The sequence below is a fragment of the Euprymna scolopes genome, chromosome 46 (assembly GCF_053919585.1).
Source record: "Euprymna scolopes isolate OS-2025 chromosome 46, ASM5391958v1, whole genome shotgun sequence".
Classification (NCBI taxonomy): domain Eukaryota; kingdom Metazoa; phylum Mollusca; class Cephalopoda; order Sepiida; family Sepiolidae; genus Euprymna; species Euprymna scolopes.
Window position 1 is genome coordinate 21,528,724 of NC_136527.1, and position 20,785 is coordinate 21,549,508.

The 20,785-nt window shown below is 33.6% G+C and overlaps 1 protein-coding gene across 1 annotated transcript; it reads left to right on the forward strand.

The window, feature by feature from the left end:
• Window positions 1–14,965: 14,965 nt before the first annotated feature.
• On the forward strand, window positions 14,966–20,443 carry LOC145270386 (uncharacterized). The gene has a single exon (XM_080126036.1). It carries the CDS (start codon window positions 15,455–15,457, stop codon window positions 16,211–16,213), a length of 759 nt encoding a protein of 252 aa, XP_079982162.1. The 5' UTR covers window positions 14,966–15,454; the 3' UTR covers window positions 16,214–20,443.
• Window positions 20,444–20,785: the final 342 nt, after the last annotated feature.

Genomic DNA, 20,785 nt, shown 5'->3' on the forward strand with positions numbered 1-20,785 from the left:
ATGCGCACAAGTTAAAAACAAAGATTCAAACGGAACGAAATTTAAATTTCTGTTCCATTTTTATAACCACTGTAAAACCTTATTATTTATATTGGATATTTTTGCTATTGCAAATTTGTCGTTTCTATAATAAAGAGTCTATATCGACCAGAGCATTTAGGATTGCCATTTATTAAACACGCCGGAAATGGCTGCAGTAGTTCACGAAAGAAATCTGAAAGGTAGATGACACTAATGCATACGAATATTATATTAAGGATTAAAATTAGATTAGTATTTTTCAATTGTGAAAGATTAAATCATATTAATTAAAAGGGTAATAATAACTACTCCTAGAGACAGCTAAAACAGAAGTTGTTTCTCGTATTATTTCTAGTCACACATCTGCTGCTCCATTGTGTGGTACATCACGTCTCTGAGCGCTACAACCATACTTCATCCCCGAGTCATGATCGCTGTTGCCTCTGTCTCCCTGCTTGCCGGCTCAACCCTGGGATGCCTTCAGGAGCATGTGAATATCGACACGTGTAGAACTGTCACTTGTGCTTGTCCTAATCTAGGCGACATATTGTACCAGTAGACATGTTGCTCTTGTGAGGTACTTCCTCTCTGTCACTTCCTTTATTCTCTCATGGTTTCTTTCCAAAATCTCATCGCCACTGGGGCTATACGTAGCTCTAAAGAATTGATGAATATTCCATTTTTTTTTCATTACATACGCAATTGCTACCGATCTAAATGCAGTATCATTGTTGGTTTGCAACTCTTCCACTGGACCTTGCTCAAGGGCTACCGTTATTTCACTGGCCGTTTCACCTCACTACTTTCTCTATAGGGCAAATCATCCGGGGCCACAGTCGATCATTGTCATGTAAAGCCCACCCCTGTAGTGGGTGACACCCACTGTCAGTCTTTCCCAGGTTCCAGTCACACCTTGTTCTTCAGTGTCATGCACGCTTGGAGCAGGATTTATTGACTGACCACTTGCCTTACTTGTTCCTTGGGGACACTCGGGTACACTTCTCTCACCAAATAGAATGTCCTCTCTACCCCCATATGGTGCTGAACATGCAACGTTCGCACCCCAGCATTATCCTGATCAGACACTACAGCAACATCCTCTTTTTTTTATATACGAGCCAGTTCTTTCTAACTCTCATGAGAACATCCATCCTGTTCTTCTCGGACGTCACCATGATTATGCGCAGCTTCAGAGAAAACTCCTGCATCAGCTCAGCCAGAATCCCAAGCCTGTGCTTCACCAGCATCTCCACTGCCCCTTTCGTCCTTATCCTTTAATCATTTGAAATCATCAATTGTAGCCAGGCAAACACAGTAGCAGAGTCTGTTTTCACACAGATGCCGCATAGACCCCATTCTAAGACCAGATTCACTCCTTTGGTAATCGCATCCAATCCTGCCATATTTATGTGGCTAGCATCACCCTTCTTCCTTAGCGAGGCCACCTCCTCTGCAACCACTCCACTCACTTCCAAGACGACATCTGTTGCAATGCTGCTTGCATCACACCACACAACCCTATATAGTGTTCACAGCATGAACCACATTCACCGAACTGGGTCTTGCCTTTCCACTTCTTTCAGGACCTCTTTGATTAAGGTGGTCGTACCTCTTCCTACTTCGGCATGCCTCTGTACGTAACTGCACGCTGGTCTAATCCAGCTGGCAAATGGATAATGCCCAATCAGCCTGCAGCATATGGAAAAAAGCTCCCCCTTGTTGAGCTCTTCCTTCATTCGTGGAATCTCATTCTCCCTTTAAAATTCCAGACCACTCGACACACTTTGTTTCAAAATTAGCCCCAAGGCCAATCTCCCGTACAATTCTTCCTGTGCCTTGGCGACCAACCCGAACTTGTTCAAGTGAACCACCACCTCCTTTGCAGTCACCAGAGTTTCATTTATGAGGATCTCATTAATGTACAAGATCACGGTACCACTGTTCATAAAACTATGCGCACCATCTTTGATCTCTCTCTTTCTTGCCCGACCCCACCCAATGCACATATGTAGTAAGACTTCTGTTTTTCCTAACTTCAAATAAGATAATTTTTACATAATCGCGAACAATAATTAAAAAAATAATAATTTAAAAACAGGAACATAAAAAATAATTAAATAAAAAATAATAAAAATTGATACAAACGTTCAGAATAGGAATGTATAGATGCACGTCCGGGGTGTGGGGAGAAATCTGACACCCCTGCCTCCTTTTACTATCATGACTTCATTTTGAAACAGCGTTTTGATTGGCTGAAATTTTGGGCCTCCTTATAAACGTGTTTACAAAATTTTAGTTTGTTGCATTTTGGGCGAACGGTAAATTACTTGCTTTTTGAGGGTTAATTAAGTTTTTTTTTTTGCACAAACAAGGTGTTTTTTCTTTTTTTAATTTAATTCAATATCTTAGGACTTTACTAATTATCTTTGAAATAGACCCAGAAAACTAATATTAATCTTTTAAGGGATTTTTATAATGAATTTATTTGACTTCTAAAATTTAGCTGAATTGGTTAGCTTGCCGTGAAAATATTTTTCATAACTTTTTTCATGTGCATAAATATTTTTTTTTCTTTAGGAGATTAACTTTAGTCTTTAATCTTTCAAATACAATAAAAAAGTAGTCGGAAAAAAAAAAAAAATGATAAATCGGCTTTCAAAACTGGGTCCCCCATATTTTTGCTCGTGCTTACTCTTCAGTATTCCTATTGTGAAGCGATTTATTGAAATAAAATATAAGAAAACCACATTATTGAAAAGTACGCAATAAAAATTAACAAAATAAAATAACACAATTATAAAAGCTTTTGTTATATTTAAAATTATTAAAAAAAATGTTTATGAAATCATAAAAATAAAAGCTCTTTTAATTTTAAAAATAAAAGTTACTTAATTATACAAATAAAAGGTTTTATCTGAATTTATATAAAAAAAACTATGTTTATACATAAATACATAAGTATAAACGGGTTTGTTTTACTGTACACATAGATTCGAAAAAGTTGTCACAAAACAAATATAAACAAATAAATGTTATCAAAGGCAAGATAAGTTACTTTTCTAACTAACTGGATATGTTTTTAGTGTTTTCATTCAATGTAACATGTTTATTCAGCTCGAAAACCATACAGTGTTCAGTGATGTATTGGAACATTCAAGATGGCGTCTTATTCTCTCTTTAACACGGTAAGTTTGGGAAAATGTGTTATAAATAATAATAAAAAAAAACAGTCAAAATACTGTTAAAAACCCGCCGAATATATGTCAGCCTATGTCACGGTAACATATATTGAGCGAGTTTCTAACAGTATTTTGTTTGTTTTTTTATTTATAACTCATTTTCCCAAACTTACCGCCTTAAAGAGAGAGTCGGCTGCCATTTAAAATTTTCAAATACATCGGTAAACACTGTATGTTTTTCGAGCTGAATAAACATGTTACATTAAATATAAACACTAAAAAATATATCCAGTTAGGAAGAAAAGTAAGTTATCTTGCCTTTGGTAACATTTATTTGTTATATGTTTGTTTTGTGACAACTTTTTCGAATCTATGTGTACAGTAAAACAAACTCGTATAAACATAAACTTATTGAAATCAAAATAACAAAATTTCAAACCTTTTTAACAAAATCGTGTCCAATAAGATATATCCATATCAACTACTACAATCGAAGGGACAGATAGATCTGCCTTGTCACCACTTCCGGTAGCGCCTCCTCCGCAGAAAATTAAGAAGTACGTTAGCTAACTAACCGTAAAGCAAGCCAAAATAACAAATAATTATATCGTATTTAGAAACTCACTAACATTGGCCTTCGGGCCAATATCAAAGTGTAGTATCTGTTCTGATGCTAGACTTTAATTTTTTTTTTTTTTTTGTTCTCGGTTAATGGAAGAGAAACTATTCACGCACGACTGAGACTTTTTTTTTTTACTTTTGTTTTTTTCTCCACATTAAAAAAAAAACGACCTTAGTGTCTAACTCTGCCCTCGTGGGGAGGCAAAGTAAGTAGGAACAATTACTGTGTGTGTGTGTGTGTGTGTGTGTGAAAGAAAGAAAGAAAGAGAGAGAGAGAGAGAGAGAGAGAGAGAGAGTGCGGGAATTAGGATTGATGACGCATGCGCAGTCCACCGGATGTTGACGAGATTTTTTTTTTTACTTTTTCACAGACGAACGCCCATCATTCAGTATATTTCAAACAAGCCAAACAAAAGAAGATTCGTCGATGAAAGTAAGTTTGCTATTATTTGAATCGATTTTGTAAATACTTTTTTTTTTCATCAGTTTCAAACGATTTCACAATTCATTCTATAAGTTAAGAAGGAAAGGACAAGTTTTGAGAAATGTCGGTTTTTAGAATTAAATTGCATATATTTTAAATGAAATCCTAACTATTTAATTTTTTATGAATTCGCTGCATAAATAATAGTGTCGTTATTGACGTCTTTGCATTTTTAAATGTAAGATAAAACGATGGGGTAAAAAAATTTGATCATTGTGTAAAAAAAAAAAAAAAAAAAAAAAAAAAAAAACAACAAAAAACCGGCACTTCTACAGAATTGGAACAAAATTTTGTAGTCGATAGAGTTTTCAGATAAAAAAAAAAGGTACTAGTGCAGAGAGTGATCCGGACGTAAATAATAACGTTATTATTTAAAAAGCCATTCTTAACATGGGGAGGGCAGGATGTTTTGTACCTATTCTATAGTTCAACCTTACAACTGAATAAACAAAAACATAAAACTTTAATTAAACTTGGAAATACGATATAAAAAATAGCACGGATCACTCTCTGCACTAGCACAAAAAACAAAACAAAAAAAAAACAATGATTTCTACTGATTTTTTTGTCAATTCGGTACTTGTGCAGTTTAATCAAGATATTAAAAAAAAATGAAAATATCAAACATAGGTTATATTGTATGTATCAATTTTGAACTGAAGATCTCTGAAAAAAAATTTCACTTAATTTGATTGAGTAGATTTTTTTTAACAGCAGCACAGCAGCAGCACGTTGAAGATAGACATCTTTGAATTTTTTACATTTTTGTTTGGATTTTAGTAACGCACGAGGAGATAACTCAGTTTAAAGCACCGACACTCCCTCCCCATTTTTAATACTAGCTTTTCTTCCTAAAAATCGATCCTTTTGCTCGGTATCATAACAAATTGTTTTTCCGCTGTAAAAAAAAAAAAAAAAAAAAAAAAAAAATACTTGATGAAATTAAGTGAAATTATTTTTTTGGAGAACTTCATTCCATAACGGATAACTTTTTTTTCGGTATTTTTATTTTTATAATTAAACTGTACAAGTATCGTAAATTCTAATAAATTACAATGTTAGCTTCCAAATTATGCAGTCAAAATTAATACGATCGTTTTCTTCAAATTATATTTATTATTTTCTTTAATATATAATTTCCTACCTTATCGATTTTTATAATTTTTTGATATAATCCTCTTAAAAATACGAGGAATATGTAGATATCATAGAAATTCAGTATTACGATTTCCAAAATTTCGTTCCGATAGTGTAAAAGCGCCCAAAACAAACACACTTGAAAAAAATAAGTTTCCCAACAACCTTACTAGTAATATAAAAGTTTGGAGATATATAAAATTAATACAAAATTATATTTGTTTATATTAGCACCTTCAAAAATTCACCACAGAATTAACCCCCCCTCCTATATATAACACGATGTAACTTTGTTATGAGTTAATATTATCAGTATAACTTTTGTACTATTTAAAAGAAGGGCAAAATAAACCAGTAATGATTAAAAAATAAATTTTTTTTTCGACGTACGAAAATAATGAAATTGCAACACGAAAATCTTGTTTGTATAATTGACGCTTTAAAATAATGTTCCCGTGTAGTAAGCATTCCAAACGTGAAAACATACCCGTGTTTAATAAATCTAGCAAAAATCAACTAATGGTAAGATTTTCGTGAAACTTTCAATACTTATCCATTTTAGAATGAAATTACATATAAAATGCAGTTTCCATAAAATATTTGAGGGGAAAGATATTTTTTTTTTAGTGTGTGCCCTGCCACTCATATTTATTTTTTCGAAATTTGAACAAAATATATTGAAATCTATCGAAATTTCTATTTATTATGAAGCAGAAGAGTTCAAATAAGTAAAAATATTTATTTTTAATTTAAATACACGCATTGAAAAAAAACTTACCTTGAAGTTGCAATTAAAAAAATTGATATGAATTTTACATTATTATGTTTTTTAAATAGCATTTTTTCAAATTAATATATACTATAATCAGTTGAATTGCCAAGAAAAAGAAACTTCGTAAACACTAATTAATTTTTAAAAGATTAAAACTATTAAAATTCCATTATTTCAAAATGTTCTGTTACAACATAGATTTTTAATTGTGTTTAAAAAAATTTTTAATATTAAATTTTGATACAAATATGGCCCTTGTCAGCTATTTTATCGCCAGATTAAAACCAATTTGAAAATCTTATTGCACAAAAAACAAATATTTTGTAGACCACTCTAATATCTTGTTTGTCTCTTTTTATCAAACAAAAGTATGGAAGCCAGTAATTAACCAAATGAACATTCATACTCTAGAAGTGTAAGCCATGTTTAGTTTCAGATGGTTTGTTGTTTTAAACAAGTCTTGAGAGGTGACTGGTTTGCAGTAGACAGAACAGTTTCCGATGGTTCGTCGTTACACACAAGTCCTGAAAGGTAACTTGTTTGTAGTAGACAGTTCCACAGAGCAAAATATTCTTACCGTGTCAAGACGAAAAAAAAACATGTGAAATTGCTCCAGAAAAGGTTTAATATTTATGAAGCAATTCTGGTTTCCGATTGGTTGGTAGCAGAACGTGAATTAATTCGATTCGTCAGTTCCTAGCAGCATCGTTTATAAATAGAATTGTCCGACTGTGTGGGATCATACCCCATTACAAGTCCAAAATATTGCAACACGTACATATTTAGAAAAAACGTATTTCATATTTAATATTCAAATGTTTATAATATTATTAATCATTAAACTGTGTAAATCTTAAAACCTAACAAGATTATAACAAAGATTAATTATTAATTGAAGTTTGAAGTACCCCCTCGGCATACATATCCCTGACAAACTCGTTTAGCAATAAGATCTCACCCCTTCACTGTTGTTGTCCCTAAATGCCAGAAAGCTTTCTATTCTAATAGTTTCTTCCCTCGAACAGCTAGACTTTGGAATTCCATTCCTGCCACCTGCTTCCTTGGTTGTACTGATATGCAGAAGTTTAAATGTAACATAAACAAATATCTTGTTAATCTTTCCCAGACATGGCCCCAAATAGTAGCCCCTTACGTCCAAGTGGCAATATGCTTTGTAAGGGGTGAACATGAGTAAAAGAAAAACAAAGGAAACAAAAGTTTAAAAAAATCATTACAAAAAAATCATTAAAAAAACAAAAGTTTTTAAAAATCTTACTGCTTTTCCATACCTCATATAGTTAACACAAGTCTGACGTCACAGGATTATGCGTTCCGTTCTGCAGTTGTTTGGCAGTTCCTATTGTTTACGATAGTTTCTGAATCAATAAATTTTAGGTCAAAATGCACTAGAGGACAAACTAAAGACTTGCATGTAAAATATTTAAATTCAATCATGCAATGCGTGTGCAGAAAAACAGACATGGCCACCAGTGAAAAGAATTGAGAATACATTCTATGATAATGGTCTTACTTGTCGGCAGCAATTTTAAATGTAATAATCATTCAACACAAGCCTGGTATAACACTATCAGCCGGTCACTGAGGTGTGACTGGTTTCACATGTTATACTATATGTCTTAGGCGTGGTCTCATGAAGACGTAAAGATGGCCAGTCATTAGGGTCTGAGTATCAAGAAGAAAATCATACCTGAGATGTTGGATGTGGGTGTGGCTCCTTTCTTTTCTCAAGATGACCTCGCCAATAGACTTCGTGGTTTAGTGGGGGATGCCCTTTTCTCTACCCTGCAACCCCTCTCCCACAGAAGAGACGTTGCGAGACTGTCTTTGTTTTATCATCATTTCCATGGCAGGTGCTCGTCTGAACTCTAATCCCTGGTCCCCCCTCGCCAATCTTTCACGAAAAACACCCGTCTGGCTGAATCCACTGTGAAAAATTTCCCCCACTCTATATCTGTGCCTAAATCAAAACGCGGATTCCATGAACAAAGCTTCTTTCTTAGAACTGCACGCCTGTGGAACTCTGTTCCGTCTGCCTGCTTCCCTCCGGACTACAACTTGGATGTCTTCAAATCCAATGTTAACAAATTCCTAATGAACCGCCCCCTTAAGTAAACACTTCATCAAATCTCCACACTAACATAATGTACTTGCAATAACCCTTATCCCTGAGTGGCTTCCGGGCCTTGATAAGTGGTGATCACTGTGTAAAAAAAAAAAATTCTGGTGGGAATCTTCATTTCTTCATCCTCAGGGTTGCCTAAGACATTTATGGCAACACAAGAAAAACAACACGCGACACAATTCTAATATATATGAGAAATCTTAACTATTTATTTTTACAATATAGATACAATATATATTACAAAAACTTTTACACTTTACAAAACTAAACTAACTAGCCTAACTAGTATTGAGGGAGGAATGTTCCCCTCCCCCTCGTTTATGGAGAGACAGAATTATGCATCCTCATCTCATGATGGTCCGTGCAGATAGAGATAGAAAGGGAATTATGGGAATGTATTTTATTGTATCACTACGCCCATGGCCAAATCACCATTCGGCCATGCTGCAGAATGTGTTAGAAACCGTGGCACTGAGAAATAGTGCCACATCCCTCCCTATGTAATCCGAAATTTATGAGTATTGGATGGTGCGTCAACCGACTGTCAGCGATCAATATCCGCATGCTCTTTGTTCCATCACGAACTCAGTGAACAATTTATTTTTTCCACCAGACCCCCGGTAGACTGGTATACTGCTTCAAATACCAGAGAAGGTAATCATCCTTGCCCTCTATCGAGGCAGTGACTTCATGATTTCAGTTACTGGATTTACGCTCTCTTCAGCAACCATTACAATATATTTTAACCAAGCCGGAGTTTACGTGAGTTCATCACGTCGACCTATACATATTTAACCAAGCTGCAGTTTACATGAGTTCATCACGCCGACCTATACGTATTTCAAGTTATTATTTCAGTAACTGGATTTATGCTCTCTTCAATGTATTTTAAATAAGTCGGGGTTACATGATCTCATCACGCTAACCTATGTGGATTTAGTTAAACCTCAGTCTTCAGAGGTTCTAATCCAATTTAATTCTGTTAGAGCAAGGAATCTGCCACTGAACGACTAATAGAAACTATCCACCACCACGAGAAATAGTGCCACAGTGGTACTCGTAAAAATCAACATTTTACAGGTAACTCTTTAGTTGGTCCTCTAGCGCCATATTATCAACTTTTCAGTAAAACTTGCGGAGAATGCTCTGTTTTACAATTGTAAAAATATAACGGAAATTTAAATTTTGTTTCATTTTAATTTCTGTCCATTAATTTTGCTATATCTCATATCATTCCTTGACACAGACAGTAACATTCCCGACTCATCTCCCAGATCTATTTCTGACAACTGTTCCTGATGATTGTGTAACAAACGCTCATTGCCCACTTGGGAATGCTGATCACGCTGTGATAATGATAGACATTACTCTAAACTCTCGACCCCAAGTTGAAAAGCCATTGCTCAAAACGACAAAGTACTACAATAAGGCTGACTGAGATACCATAAGAGATCACATTAGAGACGCCCCATGAGGAAATATCTTTTCTCTTCCTGCAGAACAGTGCACAAATGAGACTACTGAATAGTTCAAAGCGGCAATTGAAGCACATGTTTCTACACAGAAGTTCTATAGCAAACCCCACTCTCCCCAATGGTTTACTTCTACATGCACAACTGCCATTGCTCAGAGATAACATGCATACCATAGATTTATCCGGCATAAGTCCTGTACAAACAGACAAAAGTATATAGAAGCTAGAAATAATTATAAGAAAGAAGTAGCAAGAGCTAGAAGAAAATATAATGAAATGCATTGAAACGCAGAAATTAAGAACTCGTAATGTCTGGAAAATCTACAATAGTGTGGTAAATAATCGGCAATCGACAATACCCCCACTATCCAACAATCATGAGGTTGTTTGCACAGCAACTGAGAAAGCTAACATGCTTGCCTGTCAGTTTGCCTCAAACTCTACCCTGAACCCAGCAAACCACTCCCTCCGATTTTCCTCTGGACAGAAACCATGCTAGATGATCTGAAAAATCATGTCTTCCCAAGTACATATTATAAAAAACCTAGACACCTCAAAAGCATGTGGACCTTACCTCACCCCGGCTGTGCTATTAAAAAAAAATGCTCCACTGAGTTTACTCCTGTTCTCTCTAAACTCTTTAACAAATGCCTTAACGAATCTTGCTTTCCTGGCTGCTAGAAAAGTGCTTCTGTGGTACCAGTTTACAAAAACTCTCACGAAAGAAGTGACCCATTAAATTATCGCCCAATAAGCCTCCTCCCTCTTTTTGCCAAAATATTTGATTCCTTAATCACCACCTTACAGCTGCTAAACTTCTGTCTGACAATCAATATAGATTTAGGCAAGCAGATATTCTGCTACTGCAGATATTCTAACTGTAATCTCTGAACATTTATACCAAGCAATGGATAAGGCAGGGGAGGGGAGGGGAGGGCAGTAACCCCAGATATATCTAAGGCTTTTGACAGGGTAGGGCACGATAGTCTCATGAAAATAAAATCTTATGGTATTACTGGGCGAATGCTTAGCATAATTAGATTATTCTTAAATGAGAGAAGAATCCAGGTTGTTCTCAATGGGCATACGTCCAAAAAGTTTGATATAAATGTGGGTGTACCTCAGGGGATCGATCCTTGGACCTTTATTATTTCTGATCTTCATAAATGACTTACCTGATAAAATCGTTTCTGAGATGGGTATATTTTCCGACAACACCACACTTTATAGCAGACATGTTGGGAAAACTAATGAGCACATATCTAAAATGGCCCAAACCCTAGAGGAAGACCTTCAGTCTGTAGTGGAATGGGGTCAAAAATGGATGGTAACGTTCAATGCTGCCAAAACAAAGCTCGTTTCCTTTAATAATTACAAGAAACCTTACCCACCACCAATACCTATGGCTAGAGATACTTTACTTGAAAACACTTCATTCAAGCTCCTTGGCTTAATGTTCACAGGAAACATGAGTTGGAACAGATACATCAAGATCATTGCTAAGACTACTGCAAAGAAGGTGGGCTCTCTCTATCGTACTAGAAAGTTACTTACACCTGAAAGTATCCTGTACCTCTACAAAGCCACCATTCGCCCATATATGGAGTACTGCTGTCACATTTGAGCTGGTGAATCTGCTACTCGACTCTTGATCCACAAGAGAGTTACTAACCAAATAGGTCCCGAACTGTCATCTAAGCTTCAGCCCCTGTCCCATCAACGAAATGTTGCACCCCTCTGCCTGTTTTACAAGTATTTTAATATGGGATGCTCTGACTAACTACAGGCCCTTGTACCCCCTCGCCGAAAATATCCCTGACAAACCCGACAACCAGCAAAGTCCCACCCCTACACAGTTGAGATCCCTAGATGTAAGAAAGCCTTTTACTCTAATTGCTTCTTTCCCAGAACGGCAGGACTTTGGAATTCTCTTCCGGTTTCCTTCTTCCCCAACTGTACTGACATGCAGAAGTTCAAGTGTAATGTGAACAGACATCTTGTTGCTAAACCCCCTACATAGTACCCCTGCAACTTAAGTCCCTGATAGTAGACTCTACATCAAAATGGCAACGTGGCTTGTTTTGGGTGAAAATGTAAAAAACAAAAACACATTACATCCAACTTCTCATTCACATTTGACATGTTAACTTTTATAGGTTTTTCTGTATGTTGACAAGGTTGGGAGTGTCTATTCCAGAAGCTGTTCTTAACATGGGGAGATAGGGGGTGTTTACTTGTTGTAAGCATACCCGAAAATCTATAAAAGTCAACATTTCCAATGTGAAGTATTATTTGACAACATATAAAGTCAATTCATGTATAAACATTATATGCTAGTTTGTGACAGCATATATATATATATATAAAGTCGATTAATATTAAAACATTAAATTCTTGTTTAGTATTTTGACAACATATATATAAAGTCGATTAATAAAGATATTACATGCTAGTTAAGTATTTTGACAACATGTATATAAAGTCGATTAATGCAGATATTACAAGCTAGTTAAGTATTTTGAAAACATAAAGTCAATTAATAAAGATATTACATGCTAGTTAAGTATTTTGACAACATGTATATAAAGTCGATTAATGCAGATATTACAAGCTAGTTAAGTATTTTGAAAACATAAAGTCAATTAATAAAGATATTACATGCTAGTTAAGTATTTTGACAATATGTATATAAAGTCGATTAATGCAGATATTACAAGCTAGTTAAGTATTTTGAAAACAAAGTCGATTAATAAAGATATTACATGCTAGTTAAGTATTTTGACAACATATATATAAAGTCGATTAATAAAGATATTACATGCTAGTTAAGTATTTTGAAAACATAAAGTCAATTAATAAAGATATTACATGCTAGTTAAGTATTTTGACAATATGTATATAAAGTCGATTAATGCAGATATTACAAGCTAGTTAAGTATTTTGAAAACATAAAGTCAATTAATAAAGATATTACATGCTAGTTAAGTATTTTGACAATATGTATATAAAGTCGATTAATGCAGATATTACAAGCTAGTTAAGTATTTTGAAAACATAAAGTCAATTAATAAAGATATTACATGCTAGTTAAGTATTTTGACAATATGTATATAAAGTCGATTAATGCAGATATTACAAGCTAGTTAAGTATTTTGAAAACATAAAGTCAATTAATAAAGATATTACATGCTAGTTAAGTATTTTGACAACATGTATATAAAGTCGATTAATATTACAACATATTAAATTCTTGTTTAGTATTTTGACAACATATATATAAAGTCGCTTAATATATACACATTAAATGCTAACTATCTTGAAAACATATAAAGTCGATTAATAAAAATATTACATGCTAGTTAAGTATTTTGAAAACATAAAGTCTATTAATAAAGATATTGCATGCTAGTTAAGTATTTTGACATCATATATATATAAAGTCGATTAATATTACAACATTAAATGCTGGTTAAGTATTGTGATAACATATTTATAAAGTCGATTAATATTAAATGCTAGTAAAGTATTATATGACTACACATACATATTAAATCGATTAATGAACTAAAATGATGTGAAATTAGTAATTGCTTAGAATATCTGTCATTGGTAATTGAATTTAATAATAAGGTGTATTTGAAAACATAAATGTAAAAATGTGTCATTAAATAAACTCTCTTATTTATTCACAGGGATAATGGATCGATACCAAAGGATCTTATGGATATATATACACAATAGAAAGATTGATTGTTTTGTAGACAATGGAAATATATTTGAGAAAAATTTCATAATAAAATACAAATAAAACAATAAAAAAACCTGATGGCATGTGAAGTGTTTATTTGACAAAACAAACCTGTACAAACTACAAAACAATGCCATTAAGACAGACATTATAATCTTCATTAAATACACTGTTATTCATTCACGGGAGTAATGAATCAATGTAAAAGTTAATATTTATATTTTGAAGACAATGGAAATATATTTTAGAGATTTCATTTAAAAATGCAAACAATCCATAGCCCTTGAGCCCCTGGGGAGGGGCATAGGCCAACCACAACTTTTGTAGCTGCTTTTGTAGAGAGGAGTTCTTTTTTCAGGGTGGGAGTGCTGGCCCCACACCCAACCTTCCAAGAAGGTACATATAGCGCCTAGCCTTCCCAAATGGTCACCCAACTGGTACTGGCCAGGATCAATGTTGCTTAACTTTGGTGATCTGGTGAGAAGTTTGTGACACAGTATTTTCACCTATGTTTAATAAAAATACATAAAGAAACACTAATAAAAAGCATTTTCACCTACGTTTAATAAAATACATAAAGAAACACTAATACAAGCATTTTTAATTACGTTTAATACAAATACATAAAGAAACACTAATGAAAGCATTTTTACCTACTTTTAATAAAACTACATAAAGAAACACTAATAAAAAGCATTTTCACCTACGTTTAAAAAAATACATAAAGAAACACTACTACAAGCATTTTTACCTACTTTTAATAAAAAATACATAAAGAAACACTAATAAAAAGCATTTTTACCTACTTTTAATAAAAAATACATAAAGAAACACTAATAAAAAGCATTTTTACCTACGTTTAATACAAATACATAAAGAAATACTAATGAAAAACATTTTTACCTACTTTTAAAAAAAATACATAAAGAAACACTAATAAAAGCATTTTTACCTACGTTTAATAAAAATACATAAAGAAACACTAATGAAAAGCATTTTTACCTACGTTTAATAAAAATACATAAAGAAACACTAATAAAAAGCATTTTAACCTACGTTTAATAAAAATACATAAAGAAACACATTTTTACCTACGTTGAATAAAAATACATAAAGAAACACTAATGAAAGCATTTTTACCTACGTTTAATAAAAATATATAAAGAAACACTAATGAAAAAGCATTTTCACCTACGTTTAATAAAGATACATGAAAAATACTAATGAAAAGCATTTTTACCTACTTTTAATAAAAATACATAAAGAAACACTAATAAAAGCATTTTTACCTACTTTTAATAAAAATACATAAAGAAACACTAATAAAAACATTTTTACCTACTTTTAATAAAAATAAATAAAGAAACCCTAATGAAAAGCATTTTTTCCTACGTTTAATAAAAATATATAAAGAAACACTAATGAAAAGCATTTTTACCTACTTTTAATAAAAATACATAAAGAAACACTAATGAAAAGAATTTTACTTCTGAAGACTCTGGCATAGCATTCCCAAGAAATTTCGAAAAAAAAACAAAGTAGTGAAAACTTTATGTATGTAAAAAATGTTCTTCAGTATTTTCATAAAAATGTACATTTAACAACCAACATACATCTCCATATTAGTGCTAGCCCCAGATAAGTGTCCTTTGATTTTGGAGAACGTCGAAATTAAAGAAAAGTGAAAAAGTTCCTTCTGATGATATTTTTAGTGGAATCCACTGTAAAACTGCATATGTGAACAAACAGTTGTGTAAAAGACTTTCAAAACTATCTACACGGTGAACCAAGTGCAAGAGAGATTCAAACAATTGTACTTATAGGGACAGACTCTTTAAAAGCTTTATTGGGTGAAGTGTATATGATAGCAGGTGAATGTCTGGCATCTGGTATGATTCTCCCCTCAGCATCAAGAACAAAATGATGAAAAACTTGCCAAAACGCGCGAAACCTTATGTTTGCCAGGTTTGTGACTCGGCCTTTTCAATGAAATCTAAATTAGAAAACCACATACGAACACACACAGGAGAAAAACCTTATTCTTGTGGAGTGTGTGATTCGGCATTTTCGCAAACCCACCATCTAAATAACCACATGCTGACACATACGGGTGAAAAACCTAACGCCTGTCAAGTGTGTGGCACAGCATTTGCAAGGAAATCAAATTTAACAGCACATATGCGAATACACACTGGAGAAAAACCACATTCATGTGAAGTGTGTTGCTCATCATTTTCCAAAAAAGAACATCTAAAAATTCACATGCGAACACACACTGGTGAAAGACCTTATCGTTGCGAAGTGTGCGGCTCAGCATTTACTGTAAAATCTGCTTTAAACTTGCATATGCGAACACACACCGGTGAAAAACCATATGTCTGTGAAGTGTGTGGCTCAGCATTTTCAATTGAATCCAAATTAAAATCACACATACGAACACACACAGGTGAAAAACCTTATGCATGTCAGGTGTGTGGATCAGCATATTCAGTCAAATCTTCCTTAACAATACACATGCGCACACACACCGGCGAGAAACCTTATTCTTGTGAAGTGTGTGGCTCAACATTTCCATATAAAACATCTCTAAAAAATCATATGAAGAATGGCTGTTCAGCTGCAAATGTGACATGAGACAAAAATTGCTAAACATTGTTCAAACAAAGAAACGATACATCTTCCTTAATAATAACGGTAGGAAATATATCGATCAACCCAAATTCTCATTTTTAGTATGTGATTAAAAATAGTTTGAGAGATTTTATGACTTTATTAATTTTTTTATTGGAATGGAATTTATTCACTACTAAACAAATTTCCATATAAGATTTTTTTAAAAGTCTTAAAATTTAACTTCTTTTTATTATTTCCAAAATAAATAAATAATATCACAGTTGGATAGTCCATCAGACTAGTTGAATTCTGCTCTTTTAAGCCAACACTACCAAAAAAAAGTTCTTCTGCCATTCTATACTAATTCCAAGATAAATTAGTGAGAAAAAAACAACATTAACAATCAGATATCTATGTATCGCAGAAAAAACTAATTTGTTGACTGTATGATTGCGGTCCTTGATTGCTAGGTGTTCACTGAAGTAAAATTGTAAATAATGAAGAACATATTTGTGAAAGATTTCGTGCATCATTTTAAGAAACATCTGTTTTAAAGCCCTCTTAAAGTTTACCTAGTGAGACACTGTTGAAAAGACGTACTTGTGCAGTCTATTCAATGAGACAATTTATTTTTTCTATGCATCCGACAAAAATTGCTAAACATTGTTCAAACAAAAAAATCATACACCTTCCCTAATGATGTAACAACACACAGTTTGATAGTCCACCAGACTAGTTAAATTCTGCTTTTTTATCCAATTCACCCAAAAAATATTCTACTGCAATTCCTTATTTATTCCAAGATTAATTATGAAAAAAACATTAATTATGTATCACATGAATACGTAAAGTGTGTGATTTGGCATTTTCACAAACACATCTAAATTACCTCATGCGAACAAATACTGGTGAAAAACTTGAATGCCTACTAGACACTATCCTCGAGTGTCTAAGATCACTGTACAGGGATTGTAAGAACAACTTGGCATGAGGGAACTTTTTCCATAGAAGTAAACCTTGACCAAATATTCAAACTCACATAGAATTCACAGCCCAAATAAGATCTATGGACAACTAGCGTTAGCTTTTATGAGAAATGTTGCACCTTCTCAAAGTAGTGTTACCTCAAGTAATAGCACAGAACTGGATACTCCACCAGACTAGATAAATTCTTGTCCTGGAATCCAGTAAGACCAAGAGACCAAAGCAAAGGATATACTACAACGTATGAAAATGATGAAGCAATACAATTAACATGTGATTTCTTTTTCAGATTTTAACTGGAAAACCTATGGACTCATTTTGACAAAATATAACACACACACATATATATATATATATATATATATATATATATATATATGAAAGAACTTGAATGCCTACAGAAGAGAACCTGAATGCCTACTGGAGAGGAAACCCTTTAAAATACATCTGCTGATACACTGTTTAAAAACGTTATACTTGTGAAGTGTCTTTTTAATTACAGACGTGGCATAAGAACTCTTTTTCTCTGCATCAAACAAAAATTGCTAAACATTGTTCAAATGAAGAAATCACACACCTTTACTAATGATGTAACAACACACAGTTTGATAGTCCACTAGGCTAGTTGAATTCTGCTTTTTTATCCAATGCACCCAAAAAATATTCTACTGCAATTCCTTATTTATTCCAAGATTAATTATGAGAAAAAACATTAACTATGTATTACATGAATATGTCAAGTGTGTGATGTGGCATTTTCACAAACACATCTAAGTGACCTCCTCATGTGAACTCACTGATGAACTTAAATGCCTACCAGACACTGTCCTCGAGTGTATAGGAGTTTGCCAGAAGAAACTGGCATGGGGATACTTTTTCCATAGAAGTAAACCCTGACCAAATATTCAAAATCACATAGTATTCGTTGCCCAAATAAGATCTCCTCACTATGGCTAACCCACATAAGCTTTTATGAGGAATGGTGCACCTTCTCCAAGTGATGTTACCTCAAGTAATAGCATGAAGCTATTAGATAAAACCAGGAAGACCAAGAGACCAAAATAAAAGATAGACTACAACGTATGAAAATGGTTAATTGGGGAGAGGAAGATTATTTTCTCAATTTCCTTTAAACGCTGCTGGATACTCCACCAGACTAGAAAATTCTTGTCCTGGAATCCACTAAGACCAAGAGACGCAACAAAAAAAAACTACTACAACATATGAAAATGGTTAATTGGGGAGAGGAAAATTATGTTCTCAATTTCTGTACTAATTCAGTGTTTGAGAAATAAAGAACTTAAATGGAACATTCGAATATCTATGTATCTCATACAGAGAATGATTAAAAGCGATGAACTTGAATGCCTACCAGACGCTGTCCTCGAGTGTACAGGGGTTTGCCAGAACAAACTGGCATGAGGATACTTTTTCCATAGAAGTAAACCCTGACCAAATATTCGAAATCACATTTCGTCCTTTCAATGGCTAACTTACATTAGCTTTTACAAGGAATGGTTCACCATCTTCAAGTGATGTTACCTCAAGTAATAGTACGAAGCCAACATCCCTCAAAGTAGGACACCAACACAGTGTTAGAGTAGCTTCATCCCAAGAGAATGTGACTACATGTCATCAAGAGTAGCAAACGAACTCCATCAACAGCAACTACACTATCATCACAACCTAACCAGCTGCTTCATGTTTTCGAGAAAGGAAGCTGGCATGAGGATACTTTTTCCATAGAACTAAACCCTGACCAAATATTCAAAATCACATAGTGTTCACAGCTTAAATAAGATCTCCTCACTATGGCTAACCCACCTTAGCTTTTATGAGGAATGGTTCACCTTCTCCAAGTGATGTTACCTCAAGTAATAGTATGAAGCTGGATGCTCCACCAGACTAGATAAATTCTTGTCCTGAAATCCAGTAAGACCCAGAAATCAAAACGAAAGATATATTACAACATATGAAAATGATTAATTGGGGAGAGGGAAATTATATTCTAAATTTCTTTACTAAATCAGTGTTTGAGAGAAAAAGAACTTTAATGGAACATTCGAATATCTATGTATCTCATATAGAATTCAAGTGTTAGCCTCAGGTAGTGGGCCCCTCACTATCATCACAAGCTAACCAGCTGCTTCATGTTTTTGAGAAAAGAAGCTTTTTGCCAGAACAACCTGGTATGAGGATACTTCTCCCTAGGGCCCCTTGATTTTTGAGAACTTTGACTGAAGTAAAATAAAACAAGTGAAAAACAAAAAAGCCTGGTATAGACTACTCAATTTCTGGCTTAAAAGAATAAACATTATCGTGTCGTCATTAATAAGTACAGACTCATCTGGTATCTCATTAACTTTATATTTTGTCATCAAGGGATAATAATTATACAAAATCTTCAATAAATTAGATATGACCAGCAAGAACTTTGTTTCTGGTAAAATAATTAGCAAGAATAAAATATTCTAAACAAGTTTACTTACAGTTTGAGAATATTAAAATATATATTTTTTATATATATATGTATATATTATGTTTAAAATATTTAATAAACACAAATTTGGATGGAAATGCTATTGTAAAGTGAGTTACGTAAAGTTAGATTAGAGAAGGATTCATGTCATTGCATGACCGAGCACGTGTATATGAATACACGTGCTCGGTCATGCAATGACGTCATGAGTTATGAATTTAGTTAGATAAGTGAGAATCAGAATCAGTCAGTGAGAAGAAGCGAGGGGAGTCAGATCAGAAGAGATCAAACCGATTCTCCGTTAGAGTCAAGGCACCCTCTGGGAAGCGATGGGATAACCATGTAACAACTTTGAAACCCTCAAATACAAAATCATTTCCGACCGGTCGAAGAAATAAACGTATCATCATGCGTTTTTATAACTGCTGTCTTGTGTTGTGTTATTCTACCAAAACAAAGGCAAAGTGAAATATATATATATATGAAATAAAATGGAGGTGGAAGAACCTGGATACTCAACTTTTCGCCCGATTTATGCGGGCTTCTTAAAGAGGGATGGTCATTAACGAGAGAGTCGGAGGATTGGGGCTATATATAATGATGGGGGAGAGCAACGTGTTTTCCTTATGTAAATTAGATATCATATATACATATATATGCATTTTATGAGAGAAAAAAAATTAATTAGAGTAAATTAGTGTAGTGGAGTTTATTTCATATCGTCGGATTTAATCCAGCTCAACAATCATATATATATATATATATATATATATATATATATATATATATATATATATATATTATGTTTAAAATATAATTATCCACTGACACGTGTTTCGTCATCTGACTCATCATAGTGGCTGAATCTAGCAAGATTCTGATGAGTCATAGATGACGAAACATGTGTCAGTGGATAATTATATTTAAAAAAATAATATATATGCCAATCTCCATGTGGGGGTACCAAATTGGTTAAATTTTTCCTATACCCATTTGCAAATTATTTCACGGAATTCTATTTTTTGGATGACCTCAAAATATCTCCCAGTAATTTCGATCTGGATACTCCAATTTTATGAACACTTTTGGATTACAGCATCTTCAATCTTTCACTCTTCAATTATCCATTC

Excerpts from the sequence above, each read along its gene's own strand:
- LOC145270386 (XM_080126036.1), top strand. The coding sequence starts at position 15,455 with ATGTCTGGCATCTGGTATGATTCTCCCCTCAGCATCAAGAACAAAATG.